The 24,436-nt window shown below is 39.7% G+C and overlaps 1 protein-coding gene across 1 annotated transcript; it reads left to right on the forward strand.

The window, feature by feature from the left end:
• The first annotated feature begins 1,039 nt into the window (after positions 1-1,039).
• DNTTIP2 (deoxynucleotidyltransferase terminal interacting protein 2) lies at positions 1,040-23,580 on the forward strand. Its single transcript, XM_081088468.1, has 7 exons — positions 1,040-1,247; positions 2,122-3,731; positions 5,396-5,534; positions 12,029-12,124; positions 14,062-14,226; positions 15,959-16,068; positions 21,852-23,580. The coding sequence occupies exons 1-7, from the start codon at positions 1,176-1,178 to the stop codon at positions 21,943-21,945; spliced, it is 2,286 nt and encodes a 761-aa protein (XP_080944594.1). The 5' UTR covers positions 1,040-1,175; the 3' UTR covers positions 21,946-23,580.
• The last annotated feature ends 856 nt before the right edge of the window (positions 23,581-24,436 follow it).

The following is a 24,436-nucleotide window of genomic DNA, read 5'->3' on the forward strand; positions in this document are numbered from 1 at the left end:
GAAGACATCCTCTCTTTTAAGATGTCCCTTAAGTGATGGATGCAGACAACAGGGGGTGAGGGTGAGGGCAGGACTGGAGGGATGAGGGGACAATGGGGAGATAAGGATCCATTTGTAATACCTTAATCAATAAAAAAATACATAATAAAAAGATAATCTAAAAAAAAAGATGTCCCTTAAGAACTACACAACATTCAATTTATATGTAATTGCCCCAAATTTAGCCACATCTGGCTGCAAGGGAAACAATGAAAGGAGCTATTTAGCTGAGTGGCAGTGTGCCACTGAAAAATCTGTGTTTTGTAAAGGGGGAGGGGGAAGGCTTTCTGTTATAAAAGAAGTAGAAAAGAATACATTTAGTGAGGCACTCATCCTTTCTCACTCCCAACAATGTCCATCTTCTTCTTCAATCCCTTTCCATTCCCCTCAAACATTCTCGCTCTCCACCCTTCATCCTAAAATAAATCCAAAAGCTTCTACTGATTGTCTTTCTCTTCCCTTCACTGCAAGAAATTTTTTATCACTCTCCTCACAATTTCTTTAACATTTCTTCTTTTCTGCGTATTCCCAATCCCTAGTCACCATCTCACCTTTAGGTCATATACCTGCCTAACTAGTCTGAGTTCCTGGGAAATGTAGCATAAACATCATTACCCCAACCAATTCTTTAAATGCTATTTTATTTATATTTAACTTCACAAATAATACAAGAGTGATTGTTTTTTTAAGAAAGTATACGTAAAGAGACATATGTACTACTACTTGTAATACCTTGAACAATAAAAAAAAAAAAAACCCACGTAAGCAAAATTTAAAAAAAAGTATACGTAATGCAAACGTCTCTTTCGGCCACATCCCAGGCTACACTAAAACCTTTAGAATTTGCCGAACCCGTGAAAGAATGGATGGAGGAGGGGTAGCGGGAACGCAGACCTCCGTCACTGCGAGTGTCACCGCCCCACAACGTGGGGCAAAAGGATGGTGCCCGGAGTGAACGCTAAACCCCGTGCCCTCCGGGATCCCAGGGAATCGCCGGAACTCGGCCGGCGGGCGGACGTAGGGAAGAGGTTCTCGCGAGATCAGGAATTCTCGCGGGAACCGCGAGCGAGGCCCTTCTCTGACGCACTTCCGTGGCTCCGGAACCGACACGGGCCAGGTGGCTGCCAGCCGGAGAGATGGTGGTCACCAGGTCGGCGCGGCCTCGGGCCGACATCCAAGCTGCGTCGCCTGAAAGCTCCAGGCAGAAGGTAGGGAATAGCGAGGCTCCCTCTTTTCTGCTGGCCGCTGCGCAGAGTGACGCCCGGGGAGGGGGCGGGGGGCGGCGGCCCTGATGCTGAAGCGTGGGGACGAGCCTGCCGCGCGGGGCTGCGTCCCGGCCGCCGCTGAGCCTGTCACTTCCTCTGCTGTCTTTAAGGCGGTCCTTAGTGGGGGACCGAGAGGTTAGTTAACTTGTTTGGGGTAGTTCAGCCCAAACCTTTTAACTTTACTGTTAACACCGTACTAAGGATTTGTTTTGGCCACCAAGCGTGAGCTAATTGAGCGGGTGCGGAGTGAAGGGCGCCTTTTCTCATGGGGAGGCCGGCGGAGACCCCACAGCACCTCCTTTTGGCGTCGCCTGGCGGCTCTCGGTGGCGCTAGTTGTCGCTCCCTCTGATTCTGGGAGGAAGGAAGACGAACGTTAATTCTCTTACGTAGGTAAAGGTAAGGGCAGCGACCAGTTCTGTTGGTGTGTGTTCCTAAACCTGTCTTTGCTCGGAGTTAATAGTCTCCTTATTCCCTCTCCCCCATATGTTTCAGAATATAGGTCCACCTAGAATATTTGACATTTTTAGATGTAGAAATATTTTCTTTTCAGTTATTATCATCATTATTACTTTGCTCTCTAAAGACAGAGTCAAGGACTCGGGTGAGGCGAATGAAGCAGGGCCCTGCAAATGCAGGGACAGATACAGTATATAAGTTTTTAAAATAATGGATGGTGGTGTTGGGTTTTGTGTTCATCTAGTTTACTGAGTTTTTTTTAGTGCTGTCTTAAAATTTGCTCCTGAGAGTAGTGCCTCACTCACCTTGCCCATGTCCTAGCCCTCCCTAAATCAACAGTGTGCATTCTCTGGCTTACAGAATTCTGCTGAAAGAATTCAAGCGAATCCAAAAGGCAGGAAGGAATCTCCATCTGATGACTCAAGAACTGCTGGATCACAGGGCAATAGGAAACAAAGTCCAATCCCTAAAACTCCTAAAACTGGGACAAGAAAGAGCAGAACTAGAGCCTCATTATCAGAAATGAACAAACCAGCTACTGATGGAGAGACCTCTGAAGCAGATTCAAATTGTTGTTCTGTATCTGAGCCGCAGGATTCCATTTTAAGAATAACTAGGAGAAGGCAAATCTTAGTTCCATGCACCCCAGTGTCCAGTGTTAGGAAAAGGCTGAAAATAACTTCAATAAGTGAGTCTCATACTGAAGAAGAAGTCTCTGAAGCAGAATCGCATGTTTCAGGTATTTCTAGAATTGTGCCTTCTACAAGAACCAGAAGTAAGGCTAAATCCCTAACAGATCCAAGCCAAGAATTACATTCGGAAGCTATTTCTGACGCTGAATCATCATGCTCAGAAATTTCTACATTTTCTGGAATTGCAACTAGAACAACGAGGAGTACGCAGAGGAAATTACAGGCACAAACAGAGAAGAAAGATGCTAAAATTATGCCAGGAAATGAAAAGCAAATGATAAACTCATCTATGAATTCAGATACCAGACAAATTTCTTGTTTACAAGCCAGATCTCTTTCTCAGATAAATAAGCCAAATGTCTCTAATGAAATCTGTAATGATTTTGATAATGATTCCTTCCATGGAAAGTCTGGGAAAAAACCAACAGTGCAAAAATGCCAACGTCTTAATAAAAAAAAGGAAAAACAGGCTAATGTTGCACCTCTCAAAGAAATAACAAAGCAGAATTGTAAGAGTTTAGATGAAGAAGCTGAAGGAATGATAGATAAGGAGAAAGAAATTAATGAGAAAAATTCTGAGTTGAAGAGTTTTCCTGAACTTCAGGACACTGGCCTTCAGCAGTTAATTTCTGAGAGGCATTCAACCCCCCAAAATAACAAAACTACATCAAAGCCCTCAAGTCTGAACTCTGAGGCTATAATGAAATCATTAGCTCAAACATTTGCAGTTGTGGAAATAGACAGATGGACTGAAGAGAGAAAGAGCACCATAAAAAGAAGTGACTTCACATCTAGTGATGGTGGTGGTAGTGATGAAGAAGAGTGCACAATTATAGCTGATAGTGAAGACATGAATGAAGAAAGAGATGTAGATTTTGAGTGTGATACCAAACTGTACAAGTCTGAGCTCAACACATCTCAGGATGATTCTGTTTTATTACTTCTCAGCAGTGATGAAAGCCAGCAGTCTGAAAACAGTGAGATTGAAGAGGACACTATGTGTTTTGTTGAAAATAGTGTTCAAAAGGGGTCATTACATGGAGATTCAGAAAATCAGTTACCTGACAATGCATTGTTTGTAATTGACACAACTCCTGGATTAAGTGCTGATAAAAATTTTTACTTGGATGAGGAAGACAAGGTAAGTGAGGTTGCCACTGAGGAAGAAAAAGAGGAGGAGGAGGATGATGAAAAAAGTGAAGAACCATCAGACCAAGATGAAAATGAAGATGAGTTTAGTGATGAAGACGACTTACTAAATAGCACAAAGTCTAAACTGTAAGTCTTGCCTTTATATAAAATAAGTTTTTGATACATATTTCAAGTGGTTAATTTACCATTAAAATATTAAGAAGCCAGGGAATTGAGGAAATGATTGCGAGTTCTATATGGAAGAGCTCTTTTATCCAGCATTTCCTTCATCTCTCTGAATGCCTATGTTAATCATATTTTTCCCAACAATGATAGCTAAAAGTGCTCCTTTTGGTGATATATTAAAAATCATCTGTTAGTATTTTCCTGCATGATTGTTAATAGCAATATAAAAGGGAAGAAAATAATTTTTTTTTACTATATGTTGATTGTAGAGAAGTTGAAAAATAAAAGCCATCTATAAACCACTGAAAGGCATTAATGTTTAGGGCTACTTCTTTAGTTTCTTTTTCTCTGCTTTAAATTTGTTTTTCCCAAGTACAGGCCCTGGTAGCAGTGTATCCACAAAATACAGGCATCCTTATAAGGAATTACATATTAATGGATGCCTAGTGAAATCAGTCTGAGGATAGGCTCAGGCATTTTTATTTCTTAAAAGCCATGGTCCTCTGTAGTAGTATAATTACAATGTACATTCAGGGTTGAGAATTTCAAGACACTGCAATAGAATGATTTCACTTTCCACTAAAGGTTGATTATCAAAACTTTTAGCTGCTCAGTTTATATGCATAATTAGGAAAGAAAGTGACTATAAGTCCAAATATACTTGCTTATTAAAAGGACCTTTCAGTAATATAAAGTAGAAATTCTCATTACATTAATATAGTAGGACCTCCAGGCCAACAGCAGAAGAGTCTAATTTGTTAGGTCTGGGGAAAGACATTTTTTTAAAAGTTCCTGTGGGAAATATGGATGCTCATCTGTTTAAAACAGCCGTGGGCAAACTATGGCCCGCGGGCCGGATCCGGCCCGTTTGAAATAAATAAAACTTAAAAAAAAAAAAGACCGTACCCTTTTATGTAATGATGTTTACTTTGAATTTATATTAGTTCACACAAACACTCCATCGATGCTTTTGTTCCGGCCCTCCGGTCCAGTTTAAGAACCCATTGTGGCCCTTGAGTCAAAAAGTTTGCCCACCCCTGGTTTAAAGCTTCCTTGGTTTAGTGGCACTACCAAATGCCTTTGATTACCCAGAATATTCTAAGTTTGGATAACTTGGAAATTCAGAGTAGAATAACCTGTCTTTCTCATTGGTCTTATTTTTAATTTTTATCAGAGTTACTATCTTCCTGTATTATCTCATTGGTTTTAGAGATGAAAGTTTGTACGTTTATTGATTCACTACCTATATATGATGTTGAGCCAAATTGCCAGAGGCAACTCATCTTCTTTTCTGTAATTCTTTTCTTTATAAAAATCCTGTTAAGAAATCAATCATTATATTATATGGCCTTAATCCTCTTAAAGAAAATCTGAGGAATAAATTTGCATGTGCTACCAAAAAACTTTTGTTTAATTCATTATTCATCCCTGAATTTTTTCCTTAATGTCTTTTACTAGATTATGTATTTGTTCAGTTTTTCAAAACTTCATTCTAAAGATAAGGATTTGTTTTGGTCGTGGACAGTAAAAGGGGAGAGAAGGGGAAAAAAGAAATTTTGAAATAATCTCAATTGTTTCCATTTTGATTTAATTACTTGATCTTTAAGTGATCATTTCTCTTTCAGTCTGAAGTTGACAAGCAGCACCATAGACCCTGGTCTGAGTATCAAGCAGTTGGGTGGTTTGTATATAAATTTTAATGCAGACAAACTACAATCAAACAAGAAAACCCTAACACAGATCAAGGAGAAAAAGAAAAATGAGGTAAGTTACATAGAACTAGCCAGTTACTTCTAGAAATGATTAGTCCTTGATAAGAGACCAATTTTCCTACAGTGAAATCATATCAAGCCTGCTGTGCTCCTTTTTTCCTTCTTTTCAGAATAATCGTCACTCTTTTTTATGAAGTCCTAGCTGCAAAGGATGACTCTCTTGCACCCACCAGTTATGATCCCAGGGGGAGTTGTATTTTCTTCTCTTTTCTTGCTATGCTTTTAGTTCTTAACTGTTCTGGACTGTGATGAGAATCTGAAGGCTGTGAGTGCCTGCCTCCCTCACTAGGAAAAGACTTAAAATTGTACATTTAATTTCAGAAGAAAATTATAGGGTAGGTAATCTCATCCAAATCCTCAGCTTTAGCCGTCCCCTTGCATAGCTTCACATTTGTATTTTCTAGCCTTGTGCATCTTCAGGTCTTTCTTCAAGACTTTAAATCCAGGTGCCTGTAGTCTGTTCTTTATATGTGCTCAGGCACTTGACCTCACTAATTGCCCTACTTCTCTCTTCTCTGCCTGAACCAGCTCCTTTTGTATTCTCTATCATGGTTAATGATGCCAAAATCTTTGCATTTTGCAATCAGAAAGCCTAGGCTACAAGGCTTCTTACATACTTTCTACTCTGTTTCCTCCTTTCACCCCACTGTCACTGGCTCATGCAGGCCTTTAGACTACCGCAATAGCCTTCTTACTCATTGTTCTTCAGCTATTCTCCATACTCTTGCTAGATTTCCTGAAAACATAAATCTGAGCATTATACTCTGTTCAAGTCTTTCAGTGGTTCCTCAGAGCTTTTAATGTGCCTTTATTCCTCCAACTCTATTCACTTGCTGCGTTCTTGCCATCGAAGACTGCTAGTTACCTAACATACCTTGATCTTTCCCAGGCTAACACAGAGATAGATCACTGTCTTTGAGAAACATTTTTTGATCCTAGTGCTTCCCCTAACCTCCTTTGTGCTTCTGCAACATCCAGTATCGATCGGATCCATTATTAATCGTTATTTTATTATTTTAATCGTTATATGATTGTTATTTTATTGTCTTTTATATTTATATTCCTAAAACAGGATTTCTCAACCTCAGCAATATTTGCATTTTGGAATGGATAATTCTTTGCTGTGGGAGAGTGTCTGCGCATTATAGGATATTTAGCAGCAGACTTGGCCTCTACCCACTAGATGCGAATAGCATCCACACCCCACACCATATACACACACATTCACAAACACCAAAAATGTCATCAGACATTGCCAATTGCTCCCAATGGAGAACCACTGTCTTAAACCCTAGTATGGTACTTGTCACACAACAACTTCTTAATAATTTGTTAAATGGCTTGCTCTCTTTTCTGAGTGATAGGAATGTCTAGACTGCTCCTGTACTACCCAGAAACTTCTAAACCTAAACCTGAATTGGGTATGTCTGAATTGATAATTGATAATGTCAAATGTTATTGACCAACTTAATATATGCGTATTTCCTATGAACTAATTTGAGGACAAAGGAGTAGTCTTTTTTAGTTCTTGCACTGGGGGAAATTACTAATTACCCTAAGGCTTCTTTTAGTCACATAAATGGTATTTATTATAATATTTAATCATCCTAGACAAAAAGACAAAAAATGCAGAAGTAATTTAGGAAAGATTAACAGATTTGACTGACTACACAAAATTTTAAAACTTAAGCAGTTAAAAACACCTTAAAGACAAGTAAAGGACTACATTCATATCACTAAGATACAAAGTACATTTCTACAAATTAATAACACAATCCTAATTTAAAATGAAAAAAAAACCCACAAACAAAACAAAAACAAAAAACTACAGGCATTCCCACAGAAAAGGACTTGATGTGTAAAGATGATCAACAGCAAATGAAAATAGCCAAGAGACACCACTGACAACGTAAAAGAAGATAATACTCAGTGTTGGTGACAAAATAAAGATAAGGGCCCTGATTAACTGTTGGTAGGAGTTTATACTATTTGAATGCAAGCAATTTAGCATGACCTGTAAAATTTTTAAATAACACATTTTGGAATTTGTTTTACAAAAGTAAAAGTAATCACAAGTGTGCAGAGGTGGTGTTTATAATGATTAATGGGAAAATGTTTAATAGAAACTGTTAAAACTAAATGTCAGAAGGAAACCTGTGGTGTGTATCAGCTATTAAGAAAATTGTTGATCTGTGTATAAATTGACATTTAAAGATCATCCGAGATACACTGAGTTGCAAAAAGCAGATTTGTCTAGATAGGATGATCTCATTAGTATAACATAAAAAGTATATGTTGTTGAATCAAAATCTGTATCATGTACTTAATAGTCTAGCCTGTCTCCTCAGATTACAAGCTGTTTTACCAACATCAGAAGAACTTACTAAAAACCTGTCAGGTTTTCTTCAGGGATTTCAAGAGCCATTGTGGCATTGTTCCCATTGTCTTTATTTTCCAGTTGTTTGGTGCAGGTGGCTGGTTGCACACCAATAAGTACAAGTGGACACAATGTAAATCCAATGTGTGCAAATTCAGATTAGTAAAAGAAAGTTGAACTGATCGATTTCATAGATTTCCTAAAAAAATCCTTCAATTTGCTTTCTAAAACATTTTTATAACAATAAAAGCATAATATGCTAATTAACTGGACATCCTTCTGGATGACCTTCTGGATGAAGCTGGGGCTGCAAGGGAAGTCCAGATCCTGGATGCCTGCCAGTGGTCTGAGGGAAGCCTGGGTCCTGAGTTCCAGAGGGAAGTCAGTGCCGGCAGCCAGGGGAAGGAAGGCCTACTCTTGCACAAATTTCGTGCACTGGGCCTCCAGTTGTAATATATCTTACAAATTTAAAGACAGGTACAACTTTGCAGTAGTATGTGCATAAAGAAGGTTAATATAGCCCAGCCAGTGTGGCTCAGTGGTTGAACATTGACCTATGCACCAGGAGGTCACTGGTTCAGTTTCCTGTCAGGGCATGTGGTTATGTTGCAGGCTCTATCCCCAGTGGGGGGGGGGGGGGAGGTGGTGTGCAAGAGGCCCCTGATTGATGTTGATATTTCTCTCCCTTCGATGTTTGTATCTCTCTCCCCCCTTCCTCTCTCTCTAAAATCAATAAAAACATTTTTTTTCTTTTAATTAAATCTTTATTGTTCAGATTATTACATTTGTTCCTCTTTCCCCCCCATAACTCCCCTCCTCCCAGTTCCCGCCCCACCCTACGCCCTCACTCCCCACCCACTGTCCTCATCCATAGGTGCACGATTTTTGTCCAGTCTCTTCCCGCAACTCCCACACCCCTTTCCCCCCCAAGAATAGTCAGTCCATTCCCTTTCTATGTCCCTGATTCTATTATAATCACCAGTTCATTCTGTTCATCAGATTATTTATTCACTTGATTCTTAGATTCACTTGTTGATAGATGCATATTTGTTGTTCATAATTTGTATCTTTACCTTTTTCTTCTTCTTCCTCTTCTTAAAGGATACCTTTCAGCATTTCATATAATCCTGGTTTGGTGGTGATGAACTCCTTTAGCTTTTCCTTATCTGTGAAGCTCTTTATCTGACCTTCAATTCTGAATGATAGCTTTGCTGGATAAAGTAATCTTGGTTGTAGGTTCTTGGTATTCATCACTTTGAATATTTCTTGCCACTCCCTTCTGGCCTGCAAAGTTTCTGTTGAGAAATCCGCTGACAGTCGTATGGGTATTCCCTTGCAGGTAACTGAGTTTCTTTCTCTTGCTGTTTTTAAGATTCTCTCTTTATCTTTTGCTCTTGGCATTTTAATGATGATGTGTCTTGGTGTGGTCCTCTTTGGATTCCTTTTGTTTGGGGTTCTCCGCGCTTCTTGGACCTGTAAGTCCATTTCTTTCACCAGGTGGGGGAAGTTTTCTGTCATTATTTCTTCAAATAGGTTTTCAATATCTTGCTCTCTCTCATCTTCTGGCACCCTTATAATTCTGATGTTGGTACGCTTGAAGCTGTCCCAGAGGCTCCTTACACTATCCTCGCATTTTTGGATTCTTTTTTCATTTTGCTTTTCCGGTTGGGTGTTTTTTGCTTCCTCGCATTTCAAATCATTGACTTGATTCTTGCGCTCCTCTGGTCTGCTGTCGGGAGTCTGTATAATATTCTTTATTTCAGTCCGTGTATGCTTAATTTCTAGGTGGTTCCCCAACATAAGATCGAGGGTCTCATTAGTTTTCTTGTAGATCTCATTAAGTTTATCGGCGGCTTCTAAACAGTTCTTGAGAGACCTTAAAAGTGTGGTTGTGAACTCTATATCTTCCATTGACAATTTTGTCCTGTTTCTTTGTCTCCGCATTTTGTTATGCTTCCTTGGTGCACCCCCTAGTGGTCTTTGTGCACAGTCTTGTTGTAGTTAAACCTTGATTGTTGTAGCTAATACCAGGGAGGGTTTGACCTCCAGGCCAAGTGGCTATGAGAATCAGCTGTGTCTGCAGTGAGAGAACTTCTGTCCTCTAGGGAGGTGCTAATCTAGCCTTTGCCTGAGGCTATCTGGCAAATGCCTCTGTGCAGGGCTTGGGCGGGGCGGGTCGCACAGGATCAACAGGGTGGGCCGGAGAGAGCAGTTATGGCGGCTCTCAGTCCTGTCCCCAGGGGCTCTGCCTCTCTGAGTCCCAGCAATGGCTGCAAACCTCGGAGAGAAAGCTGCACTCACTCTGACCAAAGCCAGACAGTCCCGCTTCTCCCGTTTGAGTCTGGGTCTCTAAAGACTCGCAGGTATCTGGAGCTCAGAGTCTGCGACTCCCTCCCGATTGAAAACGCCAACCGCGCCCTCCGCCGCCAGCCCACTCCGTGCACTCCGCACCTCAGAATTTGACTTCAGCACTGCGCCTCCTCTGAGTGTCCGTATGGGTTTCCCTTTCCTCCTAGTTGTAGGACTTCCACTCAGCCAGCGTTCCTGTGGTTCTGGGTGATGTCCCTTCCGAAAAACATTTTTTTTAAAAGGTGAATATATTTGGAGTAGTCTTCAGTCTTTTTTTTTTATTTTTTATTAAATCTTTATTGTTCAGATTATTACATTTGTTCTTCTTTTTTCTCCCCATAACTCCCCTCCCAGTTCCCACCCCACCCTCCGCCCTCACTCTCCACCCACTGTCCTCATCCATAGGTGCATGATTTTTGTCCAGTCTCTTCCCGCATCCCCCACACCCCTTTCCCCCCCAAGAATAGTCAGTCCATTCCCTTTCTATGTCCCTGATTCTATTATAATCACCAGTTCATTCTGTTCATCAGATTATTTATTCACTTGATTCTTAGATTCACTTGTTGATAGATGCATGTTTGTTGTTCATAATTTGTATCTTTACCTTTTTCTTCTTCTTCCTCTTCTTAAAGGATACCTTCCAGCATTTCATATAATACTGGCTTGGTGGTGATCAACTCCTTCAGCTTTTTCTTATCTGTGAAGCTCTTTATCTGACCTTCAATTCTGAATGATAGCTTTGCTGGGTAAAGTAATCTTGGTTGTAGGTTCTTGGTATTCATCACTTTGAATATTTCTTGCCACTCCCTTCTGGCCTGCAAAGTTTCTGTTGAGAAATCAGCTGACAGTCGTATGGGTATTCCCTTGTAGGTAACTGAGTTTCTTTCTCTTGCTGCTTGTAAGATTCTCTCTTTGTCTTTTGCTCTTGGCATTTTAATGATGATGTGTCTTGGTGTGGTCCTCTTTGGATTCCTTTTGTTTGGGGTTCTCTGCGCTTCCTGGACTTGTAAGTCTATTTCTTTCACCACGTAGGGGCAGTTTTCTGTCATTATTTCTTCAAATAGGTTTTCAATATCTTGCTCTCTTTCATCTTCTGGCACCCTTATAATTCTAATGTTGGTACGCTTGAAGCTGTCCCAGAGGTTCCTTACACTATCTTCGTATTTACGGATTCTTTTTTCATTTTGCTTTTCCGGTTGGGTGCTTTTGCTTCTTTGCATTTCAAATCTTTGACTTGATTCTTGTGCTCCTCTGGTCTGCTGTTGGGAGTCTGTATAGTATTCTTTATTTCAGTCAGTGTATGCTTAATTTCTAGTTGGTCCTTTATCACAACATCGAGGGTCTCATTAGATTTCTTGAGGATCTCACTACATTTATTGGCGGTCTCACCAGTCTTTTTAAGGGTCTTACTAAATTTATCGGCGGCTTCTAGACAGTTCTTGAAAGACCTTAAAAGTGTGGTTTTGAACTCTATATCCAGCAGTTTGTTTTCCTCCATTTCTGTCATTTGTGTCCTGTTTCTTTGTCTCCGCATTTTTTATGCTTTCTTGGTACACCCTCTAGTGGTCTTTGTGCACAGTCTTGTTGGAGTTAAGCATTGATTGTTGTAGGTAACACTGGGGGTGGGATTTGACCTCCAGGCCAACTGGCTGTGAGAGTCTAGTCTTCAGTCTTGAGAGATGTTTCCATAATAAGGCAAAAAATGATGAAAAAGTAATATGACATTTTTAAGTTTTAAAACAAATTTAATATTTTTATAGATTATGCAGAAAGCCATCATTACTCCTGATTTTGAAAAAAACTACTGTGTCCCACCTTATCGTGAATCAAAACATCAGCTTCAAAAACAACGCAGAGTAAGTACAGTGGCTCATTATTTAGAATGTTTAGATATATTCAGCTCATATATGACCCTAGAGGCCCGGTGCATGAAAATTCGTGCACTGGAGGTGGGGGGGTCCCTCAGCCTGGCCTGCCCCCTCTCACAGTCCAGGAGCCCTCAAGGGCAGGAGGCGACCCGGCAATCAGGGGAACGCCCATCACACCCCAAGCATCGGTCGGCCCTGGTTACCTGAGGCTTGGGCGGCTGGACAGCTGACATCCGAGGCTTACCTGTGCCTCGGGCTGGCCATGGGTGTCTGGGGGGCTCAGGGGACTAGGGGTCTTTGGAGGCAGGCACGCAGAGCAGCCGGGCCCACCTGGGGGCGGGCCTCACCTTGCTGCGCGCCTGCTGCCCCAGTGGGGCTGAGGGGACTGGGTGCCGCCATCTTGTGGCTCTGGGCGCTGCCATCTTTGAGGGTGTGGCAGTTAATTAGCATATTCCCTCTTTATTGGCTGTGGGTGCTGCCATCTTTGAGGGCAGGGCAGTCAATTATCATATTCCCTCTATATTAGATAGGATGGTTATACAACTAAAAATTTTTTTTTTTTGGAAGAAAATTGTTACAGATACCTAAGGGCTTATAAAATGTGGTTCCATAAACATATTTTATATGGATTTTCACAAAGTGAAAGTGCACTGAGTGGTGCACATAGATACAACTTTTTTCCTTAAAAACAGTGACAATTACCATGCAAGATCACTATCTATTCCTCTTGGCTTATGGGTACCATTCACTAAAGGCCAAGAACTATTTGTCTGTTGCAGGCTATTGTAGGGAACTTAATGTAGCCAGCTAAGAATCTAGTTTAGTCTACCAAATGAACTGGTTTCTTTAGTAAAATATGGAGCAGGACATTGCTTCTATCTGACATTTCAACTGATAAGCATAAAGAACTTATAAAGAGAGTTTGGAGGAAATTTAAGGAAGGTGCTCCAATAATGTCACTAATATGAAACACCTAGGCACATGGTAGATAATATTGGTTGTATGAATGGAACAAAAAATTAAGCAAATCACTTGCTAGGAGTTTTTAAAAGAATAATTTTTTTAACATGTTTTTTTAAATTGATTTTATATATATATATATATATATCAATCAATTGCCTCACATATGCACCCTGACCAGGACTGGACCTAAAACCTGGGTATGTGCCCTGACCAGGAATTGTATTGGCAACCTTTTGGTGCATGGGATGAGATGCTTAATCAACTTAGCCACACTGGCCGGGGCTAATTTGTGATTTTTATTTTTTTAATATATTTTTATTGATTTCAGAGAGGAAGGGAGAGAGAGAGATAGAAACATCAGTGATGAGCGAGAATCATTGATTGGCTACCTCCTGCATGCCCCCACGGGGAATCAAGCCCAAAACCCTGGCATGTGCCCTGACTGGGAATCGGAACTGTGACCTCCTGGTTCATAGTTCAACTCTCAACCACTGAGTCACGCTGGCCAGGTTATTTTTATTTTTTAAGAAGTAATACAAATTTCTGGACTGTTGGAATGAGTGACTTTGAGATACCTGAGTGGCTGAATAAAAGTGTTAATGTTTACATATAAACTTCAGAAGCAAAAATGTTTTTATACATTATCTCTTATGTAGACTATTTTAGACAATAGAAATTAAAGCTGTGGGTTTTTCTCCCAGTAAGTCAGCAAAATTAAATTTAAAGGAGCCCTCATTTTTGACATCGGTAATGCTTTACCTAATTTACCAGAGAGATTACATTTTGTGGTTTCATTCCTTTTATGCAAGATAAATCTGGAGACTAATACGTTCTGTAAAGTAACACCTTATTTGTTTTAATTAATGAAATTTTCTGTATGTACAATTTTGGGGGAAATAAGGTATAGTTTATACACTTTATTAAAGTTAGAATGTTGTTTATTTTTGAAATCTGAATTTCAGAAAGAGCGACAAAAAACAGCAGGTGATGGCTGGTTTGGTATGAAAGCTCCAGAATTAACAGATGAACTAAAAAATGATCTCAAAGCACTGAAGATGAGAGCTGGCATGGACCCAAAAAGGTTTTATAAGAAAAACGATCGGGATGGCTTCCCTAAGTACTTCCAGGTATGAAGCAAACAAAATAACGGTGGTGACGTTGTGTGCATTTTAGCTTTGAAAGCATTAAAGTGTGGCCTTTCTGTTCACTCTTAAGGTAGATGAATATTTGCAATGCACATCTGCTCAGGCCATATAATAATGGTCAGAACCCAATTCAGACAGCCACCAGCTGGTAATGGCTTTCCATAGAGAGAAACAGTGTTGCAGATGGTAACTAGGTTCCTACATCAGCTCTCTAAAAGTTGTGGAACCTAAAGGTGGGTGTTCCATCCATGAATACTACTAGCCTAGGAGCAAGAATTCTTACAGAATGGAGGGGGAAGGAGGGAATCATTTGTACCAATTCTTCTTTTCAAGGTAGAGGGATATGCCCAGGCAAATAGAAGATAAGTTAAAAATTGGTTTTCAAAGTATTTTCAGATGAAAGTCCAATGGAGTCATCCTCTGGAGCTCTCAAATTCATTTTGCTCTTGGCTACCTTTCATGGCACTCATCTGGATTATTAATTAGAATAGTCTGCCCTCCCTTCTAGTACACCCTCCATATTGTAGCCAGTTATTCTAAAAAAGGGGCAGTCTGTTCAGTGATAGCACAGATATCACTTAATGATACCTTCAGTGATTCTTTGTGACCTTGATAGGGCCCTTCACAATCTGCACCCAAACCAGTCCACCAGTCCTCACTTTGTCACATAGCCCTCTTATGCGCAAACACACACAACTACTCAGTCTTCTTGGAATATGCAGACGGTTTTGGCATTTGACTTGGCCTCTGCTTGACTCTGCCATGTTTGCTGGTGAAATTTTACCCATATAAATCCAAGCTAAAATGTCATCCTTTGTGAAACCTTTATCTCTCTTAGACACAATTGGTCACTCAGTTTTTAGAGCATTGTACTCTTTTGTTCAGCATAATACTGTGCTATGCTTTAATTTTGTAGTTACCTGTCCGTGAATCTTCTAAGACTGGGCTACTCACTGCCAGGGACCATATGATCTGTATCTTTGTTTCCCTATACCTAGGACAGTGCCTGGCACATAGTAGACACTCGGTAAAATTTATTTGTTTGAATCTATGAACTAATGCAGAATGGTCAATAAGAAGGTTCTAAGCCGGCAGCATTTATGATAATCTAGGACAGTGGTTCTCAACCTTCCTAATGCCGCAACCCTTTAATACAGTTCCTCATGTTGTGGTGACCCCCAATTTCATTGTTACAAATTGAACATAATTAAAGCATAGTGATTAATCACAAAAACAATATGTAATTATATATGTGTTTTCCGATGGTCTTAGGCGACCCCTGTGAAAGGGCCGTTTGACCCCCAAAGGGGTCGCGACCCACAGGTTGAGAACCGCTGATCTAGGAGATCAAATAGGTGGGAAGTAGAATTTCTGTGTTGATTTCATTAATTTGGGAAGCTAAAACAAAAGTTTGTATTACCTGTCCCACTTTTTTTCTCTAATTACACTGTTCATCAAGAATTTACTGTATGGTCTAGCACTAAATTATATAAGGAATTTTGGGTTTATTATAAACTAATGAAGAAATGTCATTAGGACCTAATGGAGATTGAATAGGTGATTTATTTTTGCTCTTAAAAATTAACTTTAATGTTGGTGTAATGTATGCTTATGTTTTTCATTTCTATAAATACATTTTATAAGAGCTACTCTGAAATAAGAAAGCAACATTGCATTCAGGTGTCACATGACTTATTTTATCAATTGCTCATAGATTGGAACCATTGTTGACAATCCAGCTGACTTCTACCATTCACGAATTCCCAAGAAACAAAGGAAGAAAACTATTGTGGAAGAATTGCTGGCTGATTCTGAGTTTAGAAGGTAAAGGAATTTATGTTTCGCTTTATAATATGTATGCTTTCCTTTACAATATGCATAAACTTAAAATTTCAGATATTTTTAAATGCTTTATTTTAGCATGCCTTCTCAACAGTAGCACTACTTACATTTTGGATGGGATAATTCTTTATTAGGAGGGACTTTCATGTGCATTGTAGGATGTTTATCAGCCTCCTTGGCCTCTTCCCACTATATGCCAGTAGCAATACCCCATTCATAACAATAAAAATGTCGTCAGACATTTCCAAGTGTCCCCTGCAAGGCATAAGCATTCCCAGTTTAGAACTGCTTAGGGAGAAGATAAAAATATTTGACTGACTAGAGATGAATGAGCCTGCTAAGAAGACTAGGAAAGAATAGCCAAGGGGGCATTAAGAAAACCAGGAGGACACAATGACATAGAAGTCAAGGAAAGAGAATGTTTTAAGCAAGTATATGCCAGAGGGAGTGACTAACAGAAATGCTGCTGAATAAGAACTAAAAACTTCCTTTGGATTTAGTTACAGTAACTGGCAGGGGCTTTAGGGGAGTAATAGGGAAGGAAACTGGAGAGTGAGTTGAAAGTGAAGAAATGGCATAGTCGTTGTGGCTTAATGGTTGAGTGTTGAACAAGAGGTCACTGTTCGATTTCGGGTCAGGGCACATGCCCGGGTTTTAGGCTTGATCCTCAGTAAGTAGCGTGCAATGATCACGCCAATGATTCTCTCTCATCATTGATGTTTCTATCTCTCTCTCCCTCTCCCTTCCTCTCTGAAATAAATAAGAAAATATATTTTTTTTTAATAAAAAGAAAGACATTTAAGACATCTCAACAATTTACAAAAAGAAAATGAAGAAATGGACACAACTCTTTGAAGTTCTGTTGTGAAGAGGAAGAGAGAGGCAGGGCTAGTAGATGTGGACTTAAGAGGATTTTTTTTTTTTAAATATATATTTTATTGATTTTTTACAGAGAGGAAGGGAGAGGGATTGAGAGCTAGAAACATCGATGAGCAAGAAACATTAATCAGCTGCCTCCTGCACGCCCCCTACTGGGGATGTGCCCGCAGCCAAGGTACATGCCCTTGACCGGAATTGAACCTGGGACCCTTGAGTCCGCAGGCTGATGCTCTGTCCACTGAGCCAAATCGGTTAGGGCAAGAGGATTTTTTAAAGATGGGAACAATTTGAATATGTTTAAAGCTCCTTGAAGCAGCTATGTATATATTATAGGAGATTTAAAAGCATATCTGCTAAAGTCCCAGATTGGTTTAATAGCAAAAGTGAAAATATTTATCAAGGGTTCTAAAAATAATATAGATTGTGGGTATGGAAAATGTTATGGAAGCTATTTAATGAGTCTGGGTAATGGTAAAAATTTGGAAATAAGCACTATCAACATTGCTGTGATTTCTGAGATTGCCATCATCAAGATTACAAAATACAGTTCAATTTTATCCACAACATATGGGTAACACTTAGGTATTAGAACACTAAAGAATAATCTATATATATAAATAGCCAGTGTCCGTAATATCCAAAACGACCGAAGTCTCGACCAAACACCGGAAGTCAGGCATGCTGGGTCGCCATGGCGACTCAGCACTGACTGCCGCGCTGCGGGCACCTCAGCTGAGGCTACCCAGCAACTGACTGCCGAGGGGGCTGTGATCAGGCCCAGACAGAGGCTGGGAGAGAAAGGCAGGGTCTGATCACAGCCCCCGTAGCAGTCAGTGCTGGGTCAGCATGGTGGAAGTCACTCCTGCAGTCATTGCTGAGTCACCATGGAGACCCAGCACTGACTGCCCTGCTGCTGGCTCCTCAGCGACCCAGCACTGACTGCTGAGGGGGCTGTGATCAGGCCCAGACAGAGGCTGGGAGAGAAAAGCAGGGTCTGATCGCAGCCCCCGTAGCAGTCAGTGCTGGGTCGGTCTGGAGGTAATCCTGCAGTCAATGAACATAGGGTCCATTAACATTAAGTGAACATAGGGTCAATATCTCATTGAGAGGAGTTTAGAATATAAAGTACAGAGTAGAGCAATTACTTATATTATTTTACATAAAACTCTTTTCAGCTAAGATATTTTCCTTTATTTAAAATGTATCTTTATTGTTGGAAGTATTACAGATGTCCCTTTTAGTTTTTTTTTTTTTCTTCTCCCCATTGATCTCCACCCTGCACCCGCCCCTTCCAGGCCTTTGCCAGACTATTGTCTGTGTCCATGGGCTATTCCTATCTAATACATAAAAATCTAGAAAGATTTAGAGAAAATAAAATAAAAGATATGCCAGGTAAATATTGAACAGAAGAGCTGAAGTTGCTGCGTGAATACTGGATACTGGCTTGAAGCCAAAACACAACTCATGAGATAAAGTTAGTCATTGTAACATAACAAAAGGTTCCTTTCACTAAAGAGATAAGATGGTTCCCAATACTTATACACATAATAGAACAGTGTGGGGGTTCAGAATGAGCCTCACCAAAATGTGTCTCAGTGGTATGTAGATTTTTGAGCTAAGGGCAATTTTAGCTTCAGGCTCAAGTGAAAATTCTGCCCCTCCCTTTACCTAAAAAAAATTGAATTAGAGGCCTTGCCCATAATAACACTTTATCATAATAAAAGGCTAATATGCAAATAGACCAAACAGCAGAACGACCGGTTGCTATGACACACACTGATCATCAGGGAGCAGATGCTCAGTGCAGGAGCTGTCCACTGGTGGTCAGTGTGCTCCCACAGGGGGAGTGCTGCTCAGCCAGAAGCCAGGCTCATGGCTGGCTAGCACAGCAGCGGTGGTGGGAGCCTCTCCTGCCTCTGCAGCAGCACTAAGGATGTCCGACTGATGGCTTAGGAACATCCCCTGAGGGCTCCCAGACTACGAGAGGGTGCAGTCCAGGCTGAGCCCCCCCCCCCCCCCAGTGCATGAATTTTGTGCACCGGGCCTCTAGTCTTGGAATAAATAAGTTGGGGCAGTAACCTAGAAATGTAGTAGAATGAAGTATGTAAAAGGGTACTATACTAATTAGACTGAGAGACCTTCTGGACAAAGCCATGGTGGCGGGGCCGAGGCAGAGGCAGAGGCAGTTAGGGGCGATCAGGGCAGTTGGGAGTGATTAGGCTGGCCGGGGGTGGGGGGGGCAGTTGGGGCAAGCAGGGCAGCAGGGGGGGCCAATTGGGGGTGAGTAGGCTGGCGGGGGGGGCAGTTGGGGGTGAGCAGGCCGGCAAGCGGGGGAGGGCAGTTGGGGACAAGAAGGCTGGCAAGGGGGGGCAGTTGGGGATGAGAAGGCCAGCAGGCAGAGTGGTTAGGGGTGATCAGGCAGGCAGGTGAGCGGTTAGGAGCCAGTAGTCCCGGATTGCAAGAGGCATGTCTCCCGGGGGGTCCCAGATTGGAGAGAGTGGAGAGGGTGCACCCCCGTGCACAAATTTCATGCACTGGGCCACTTGTGAAGTATAAAATTGCAAGTTAGAGGTTGTCATATCAGCTCATTGTTTACCATACCTCAGTCATTGAATACCATTTTCACAATGTTACACAATTATCTGTGTACTGCTTACTTTATTTTAAAAGGAAGGAGACTTTATATTGCTACTGTAAATGAGTTTATTAATTATATTTTTCTATATACATTAAGATAAAATACATTACTTAAAATGAATATTGTCTGTTTTATCACTGAAACTTACATGCCACAATGTGTGGAACACTGACGGAAGTTGTGTTTTTTTTTTAATTAAATCTTTATTGTTTAGATTATTACAGTTCTTCCTCTTTTTTCCCCCCACAGCTCCCCTCCACCCAGTTCCCACCCTACCCTATGCCCTTACCCCCCCCCACCGTCCTCATCCATAGATGTATGATTTTTGTCCAGTCTCTTCCCGCACCCCCCACACCCTTTTCCCCCCTGGAAATAGTCCACTCCCTTTCTATGCCCCTGATTCTATTATATTCACCAGTTTATTCTGTTCATCAGATTATTTATTCACTTGATTTTTAGATTCACTTGTTGATAGATATGTATTTGTTGTTCATAATTGGTATCTTTACCTTTTTCTTCTTCCTCTTCTTAAAGGATACTTTTCAGCATTTCATATAATACTGTTTTGGTGGTGATGAACTCCTTTAGCTTTTTCTTATCAGCGAAGCTCTTTATCTGACCTTCAATTCTGAATGATAGCTTTGCTGGGTAAAGTAATCTAGGTTTTAGGTTCTTGCTATTCATCACTTTGAATGACGGAAGTTTTAATCCCCTCTACCCTGGCTCAAGAGGTTGTCTCTGACCACTTTGGGAAAGAGAACTTCACTGAATATATTTAATGCATCAGATGTTCATTAGTAGGAATGTTCTGGGACAGAAAAAAAATGTGCTTTTCTTTGTTATGTGGTTTTTTGTTTTAATTCATTTTTTTCAAATTATTTTTATTGATTTGAGAGAGAGAGCGCGAAACATCAATTTGTTGTTCCACGTATCTATTCATTCAATAGTTGATTGCTGTATGTGCCCTGACCAGGGATCGAACCCACAACCTTGACTTGTTGTAATGATGCTTTAATCAACTAAGCTACCTGGCCAGGGCTGGCTTTGTTTTATTTTTAATCTAACCTTAAATTTGTTAGAAAGTCTGTATTAAGTTGTGTTTTGGGGATAGAATGGGCTGTAAAGTTGTAAAGGCTTTAAATAGCTTCTGTTTTAGAGAGAATTTTAGCTAATCCTTGGGTTTAGTAATGTGATAACAGATTTATTTAACACAGTGAATGTGCTTTAGAACAAAGGAATTTTGTATGTTTAGAGAATTTAACTTTTCATAATTAACTGTGGACTGACAACTTCTAGCTACCACAGCATTATTTTTCTGCAATAAATTGTGCTTCTGTATTTCCAAAGCCCAATGGGGAAATACAGTCTATAGTCGCAATTCTCTGGTCTGAGGATGCCTTTACACTCTGAAGAATTATTGAAGACCCAGAGAACTTGTGTTCTGTGGGTTACATTTATCAATATTTACCATAATGGAAATTAGAATTTAGAAACTTTAAGAATATTTATCAATTCATTTTAAAGTAATAAACCCATTACACATTAACATATTTTCATGAACAAAACAAAAATAATGAAATTTAGATCTCTTTTATGTCTGGCTTAAAGACATTTGGAGCCTCATATCTGCTTCTGTGTCAGTCTGTTGTGATACAACACATTGTGTAGCCTCAGGAAAACTTCCCTGTACACTCATGCGATAGGCAATGATGACTTAGTATACTTGTAAAATAGTGTTTACCTAATGGACTCCTGGAAGGGTCTCATTCCCAGACCATATTTTGAAAACCATTGGTCTTTGGTATATTTCTTAAGGTTCTAAGAAGTATATTTTTGAGTTTATAGGTAAGTGCAAATTTTTTGTTTTACTTAGTCCTTCTATTTTATTTACATTTTTATCCCACAAAAATATTTAAAGCATTTGATATTAGCTGGATGTAGTGCACGAGTTTCTAGTGACTGAAAGTTTTCAAAAACTTTCCTCTATAGTTGTCATTTTTTCTCACTAGCTTATAAGCTCCATGAGGGCAGGGACTTTGACCTCTGGTTCCCTCCTCTGTCCCCAACTCCTAGTATGGCTCCTTACACATGGTTGAATTTAGTACAAATGTGATGAATAGATGGTAAAAATGCACACACAAAATATTTGAGATTTAAAAGCAGGCTCTACCTCCCAAAAATGTTACATTGACTTCTAAAGTTTGATTTGTCATACTTTAGAACTTAAAAGTTTGGTTTTTATTTTTAGATATAACCGAAGGAAGTACTCAGAGATCATGGCTGAAAAAACAGCAAATGCAGCAGGAAAGAAGTTCCGAAAGAAGAAGAAATTTCGCAATTAAGATTCACCAAGCAAGCCACAGTATTTTACCTCGCCCCTTTATTTATTTACTAAAGATGTCTTTCAAAACTAACACCATCACAAAAAATTAACATAGACTGGCCCTATTTATTTATAGGGGTTTTTCTGTTTGGAAAAGTTGATTTGAGTGAGATTCGATCATGTGCCCCTTGGAGTAAAAGTAGATGCATCTACAAAAGTCCCACCCATGCTTAGACCCATAGAGGGGAAAAAGGAAAAGAACCTTAACAAATTTAATGGACATTTTGTAAAGTTTTAAATGCTTGGTTATTAAAGAAAATTGAATTAAAAGATATTTAGAAAGTATAAAGTTTGTTAACATTCAAAAAACTTTAATGTGATCAAGGATATATGTAACAATATTGTAATTAACAATATTAATTAAAGATGTGGGGGTGGGGTATATGTAGGGGAGAGATAATAGACAGGAAATGCTCTTTTGTTGGCTGTAAATTTAGGTCCAAAAAATACAGAGATCTGGACTGAGATACACAGATCTACTTGTAGCCAGTATAAAAGTCATAGTTGAAACCAAAGGAAGGATACAAAAGGACTTAAAAAATAAGGAAGACTACCTAGAAAGATTAGGTTAAAGCTGATGAAAGAAGGACTTTCAAAATACCTTAAGATCTTGAATGATTTCTAAAATAGCCTGTCTTGTTTCAAAATGTTTTAAAGATAGCTTATTAAAAAAATGCATACAACACAGCTAGTTTTTTAAGTGAGGAAATTACAGAAAGGAAATTGAGGATGGAAGAAATTAGATGAAGCCAGGGTGACAGAGATAATAAATATGAGCCATGAACTTTCTAGCATCTAACACAAAAATCAGTTCTGTGTCAGTGTTCTGTCATAAGATAAAAACAACTACTTTAAAGAAACATTATTCCTATTATTAAGGCCTGAGAAAACGTCCTTGAGTCCTTCCCATAATAATGTGAGAGGAGAGGCAATACTTGGCTATTGAGACCATAAACAGAGTTTTAAGAAAATGGAAAGGGGTGGGGGGCAGGGAGGCTGTAAAGAAAATTTCAATAGAACCTTGAGTAAAGTTTTGGAATAAATTCATGGGATCCTACTCTTAGAAATAGCAAGTTAGAAGAAAACATGCTCATATGAAAAAGACATTTTAATACTATTTCAAGTCAGTCTCAAGCAATGGCAACTATTCAGAATAACTACAATACCATTTTCAATTAGGGTTAAAACAAAAAAAAGACTTTCTAGGTAATCAATTCCTTAAGCATCTAATTAAAATGTAAAATTCATCTCATTGTTACACAATTTAAAAGTAAAGAAATGTTTCCTATTTTAAAAGTAAAGAAGGAATGCTTCCACTTACTAATAGTTTCCAAGAAGCAGGGTCAATAGCATGACCTGTAATTAAATGTCATAAGCAGATTAGTGTTTTATCAAAGAAATGAAATATCTTAAAATGAAACGTGAAATAAATTAGGTATAGGGAGTTTCTGAAATGAAAAAGGTTATTAATTAATACTCACTAAACACCAACTATAAGACAAAAACTATTTTAGCCTCAGGTGACGGGTGGTTCATAGTGCATGTTTGTTCCGATTATCACCGCATTACAAATTACCCCAAAAATCAGTGACTCAAAATAACCGTTGTTTTCATTGTATCTCTTGATTTGATGGGACTTGGTTTGGTGCTTGTACATGCTATTGAATTGGTAGTATTCAGCTGGCAGCTAAGCAAATCTGGAAGGTTTGAAATGCTTCTCCAACATGTCTGGCACCTTGTAATGTTCTCTTAAAAGTAGGATGATAATTGAAATTTTTCTTAAGTTTAAACAGTATAGCATAAAAATTGCTATAAAACCAAAACAAAACCCACACATTTTGTGTGTCACTGAAGGCTCTAGCAATGGTTAAATGGCCTCAGCATGCAGTATTTAGGAAGTTCTACTTCCCACATACCTCCTTCATAGTCACTCTCTAAGGCAGTGGTTCTCAACCTTGGCTACACATTAGAATCACCTGGGAATCTTTTTAAAATCCTGATTTCTGGGCCTCATCCTCCGGAAATTCTGTTTGTTTATCTCTACAGCCTTGCTCCAGATGCACATAATTCCAATAACTGTGATATGCCCAGCCAGGTATCATGATGTCATCTCATATCCAGAACCAGAAACATCTTTCTGAGATGATTAAGCACTTAGCACTCACTGTGCCTGGCACATAACAGGTACTCAAAGGAAAGCTACTATTTTTTTTTTTAAATATATTTTATTGATTTTTTTACAGAGAGGAGGGGAGAGGGATAGAGAGTTAGAAACATCAATCAGCTGCCTCTTGCACGCCCCCTACTGGGGATGTGCCCGCAACCAAGGTACATGCCCTTGACCGGAATCGAACCTGGGACCCTTGAGTCCGCAGGCCAATGCTCTATCCGCTGAGCCAAACCAGTTAGGCAAGGAAAGCTACTATTTCTCAGTTCTCTGTCATTCCCCC

Source organism: Myotis nattereri (assembly GCF_964212035.1).
Source record: "Myotis nattereri genome assembly, chromosome: 3".
Classification (NCBI taxonomy): Eukaryota; Metazoa; Chordata; class Mammalia; order Chiroptera; family Vespertilionidae; genus Myotis; species Myotis nattereri.

Coding starts and splice junctions, on each gene's coding strand:
- DNTTIP2 (XM_081088468.1), top strand. CDS start 1,176: ATGGTGGTCACCAGGTCGGCGCGGCCTCGGGCCGACATCCAAGCTGCG. Junction 1,248..2,121: donor CTGAAAGCTCCAGGCAGAAG/GTAGGGAATAGC, acceptor TCTGGCTTACAG/AATTCTGCTGAAAGAATTCA. Junction 14,227..15,958: donor GCTTCCCTAAGTACTTCCAG/GTATGAAGCAAA, acceptor AATTGCTCATAG/ATTGGAACCATTGTTGACAA.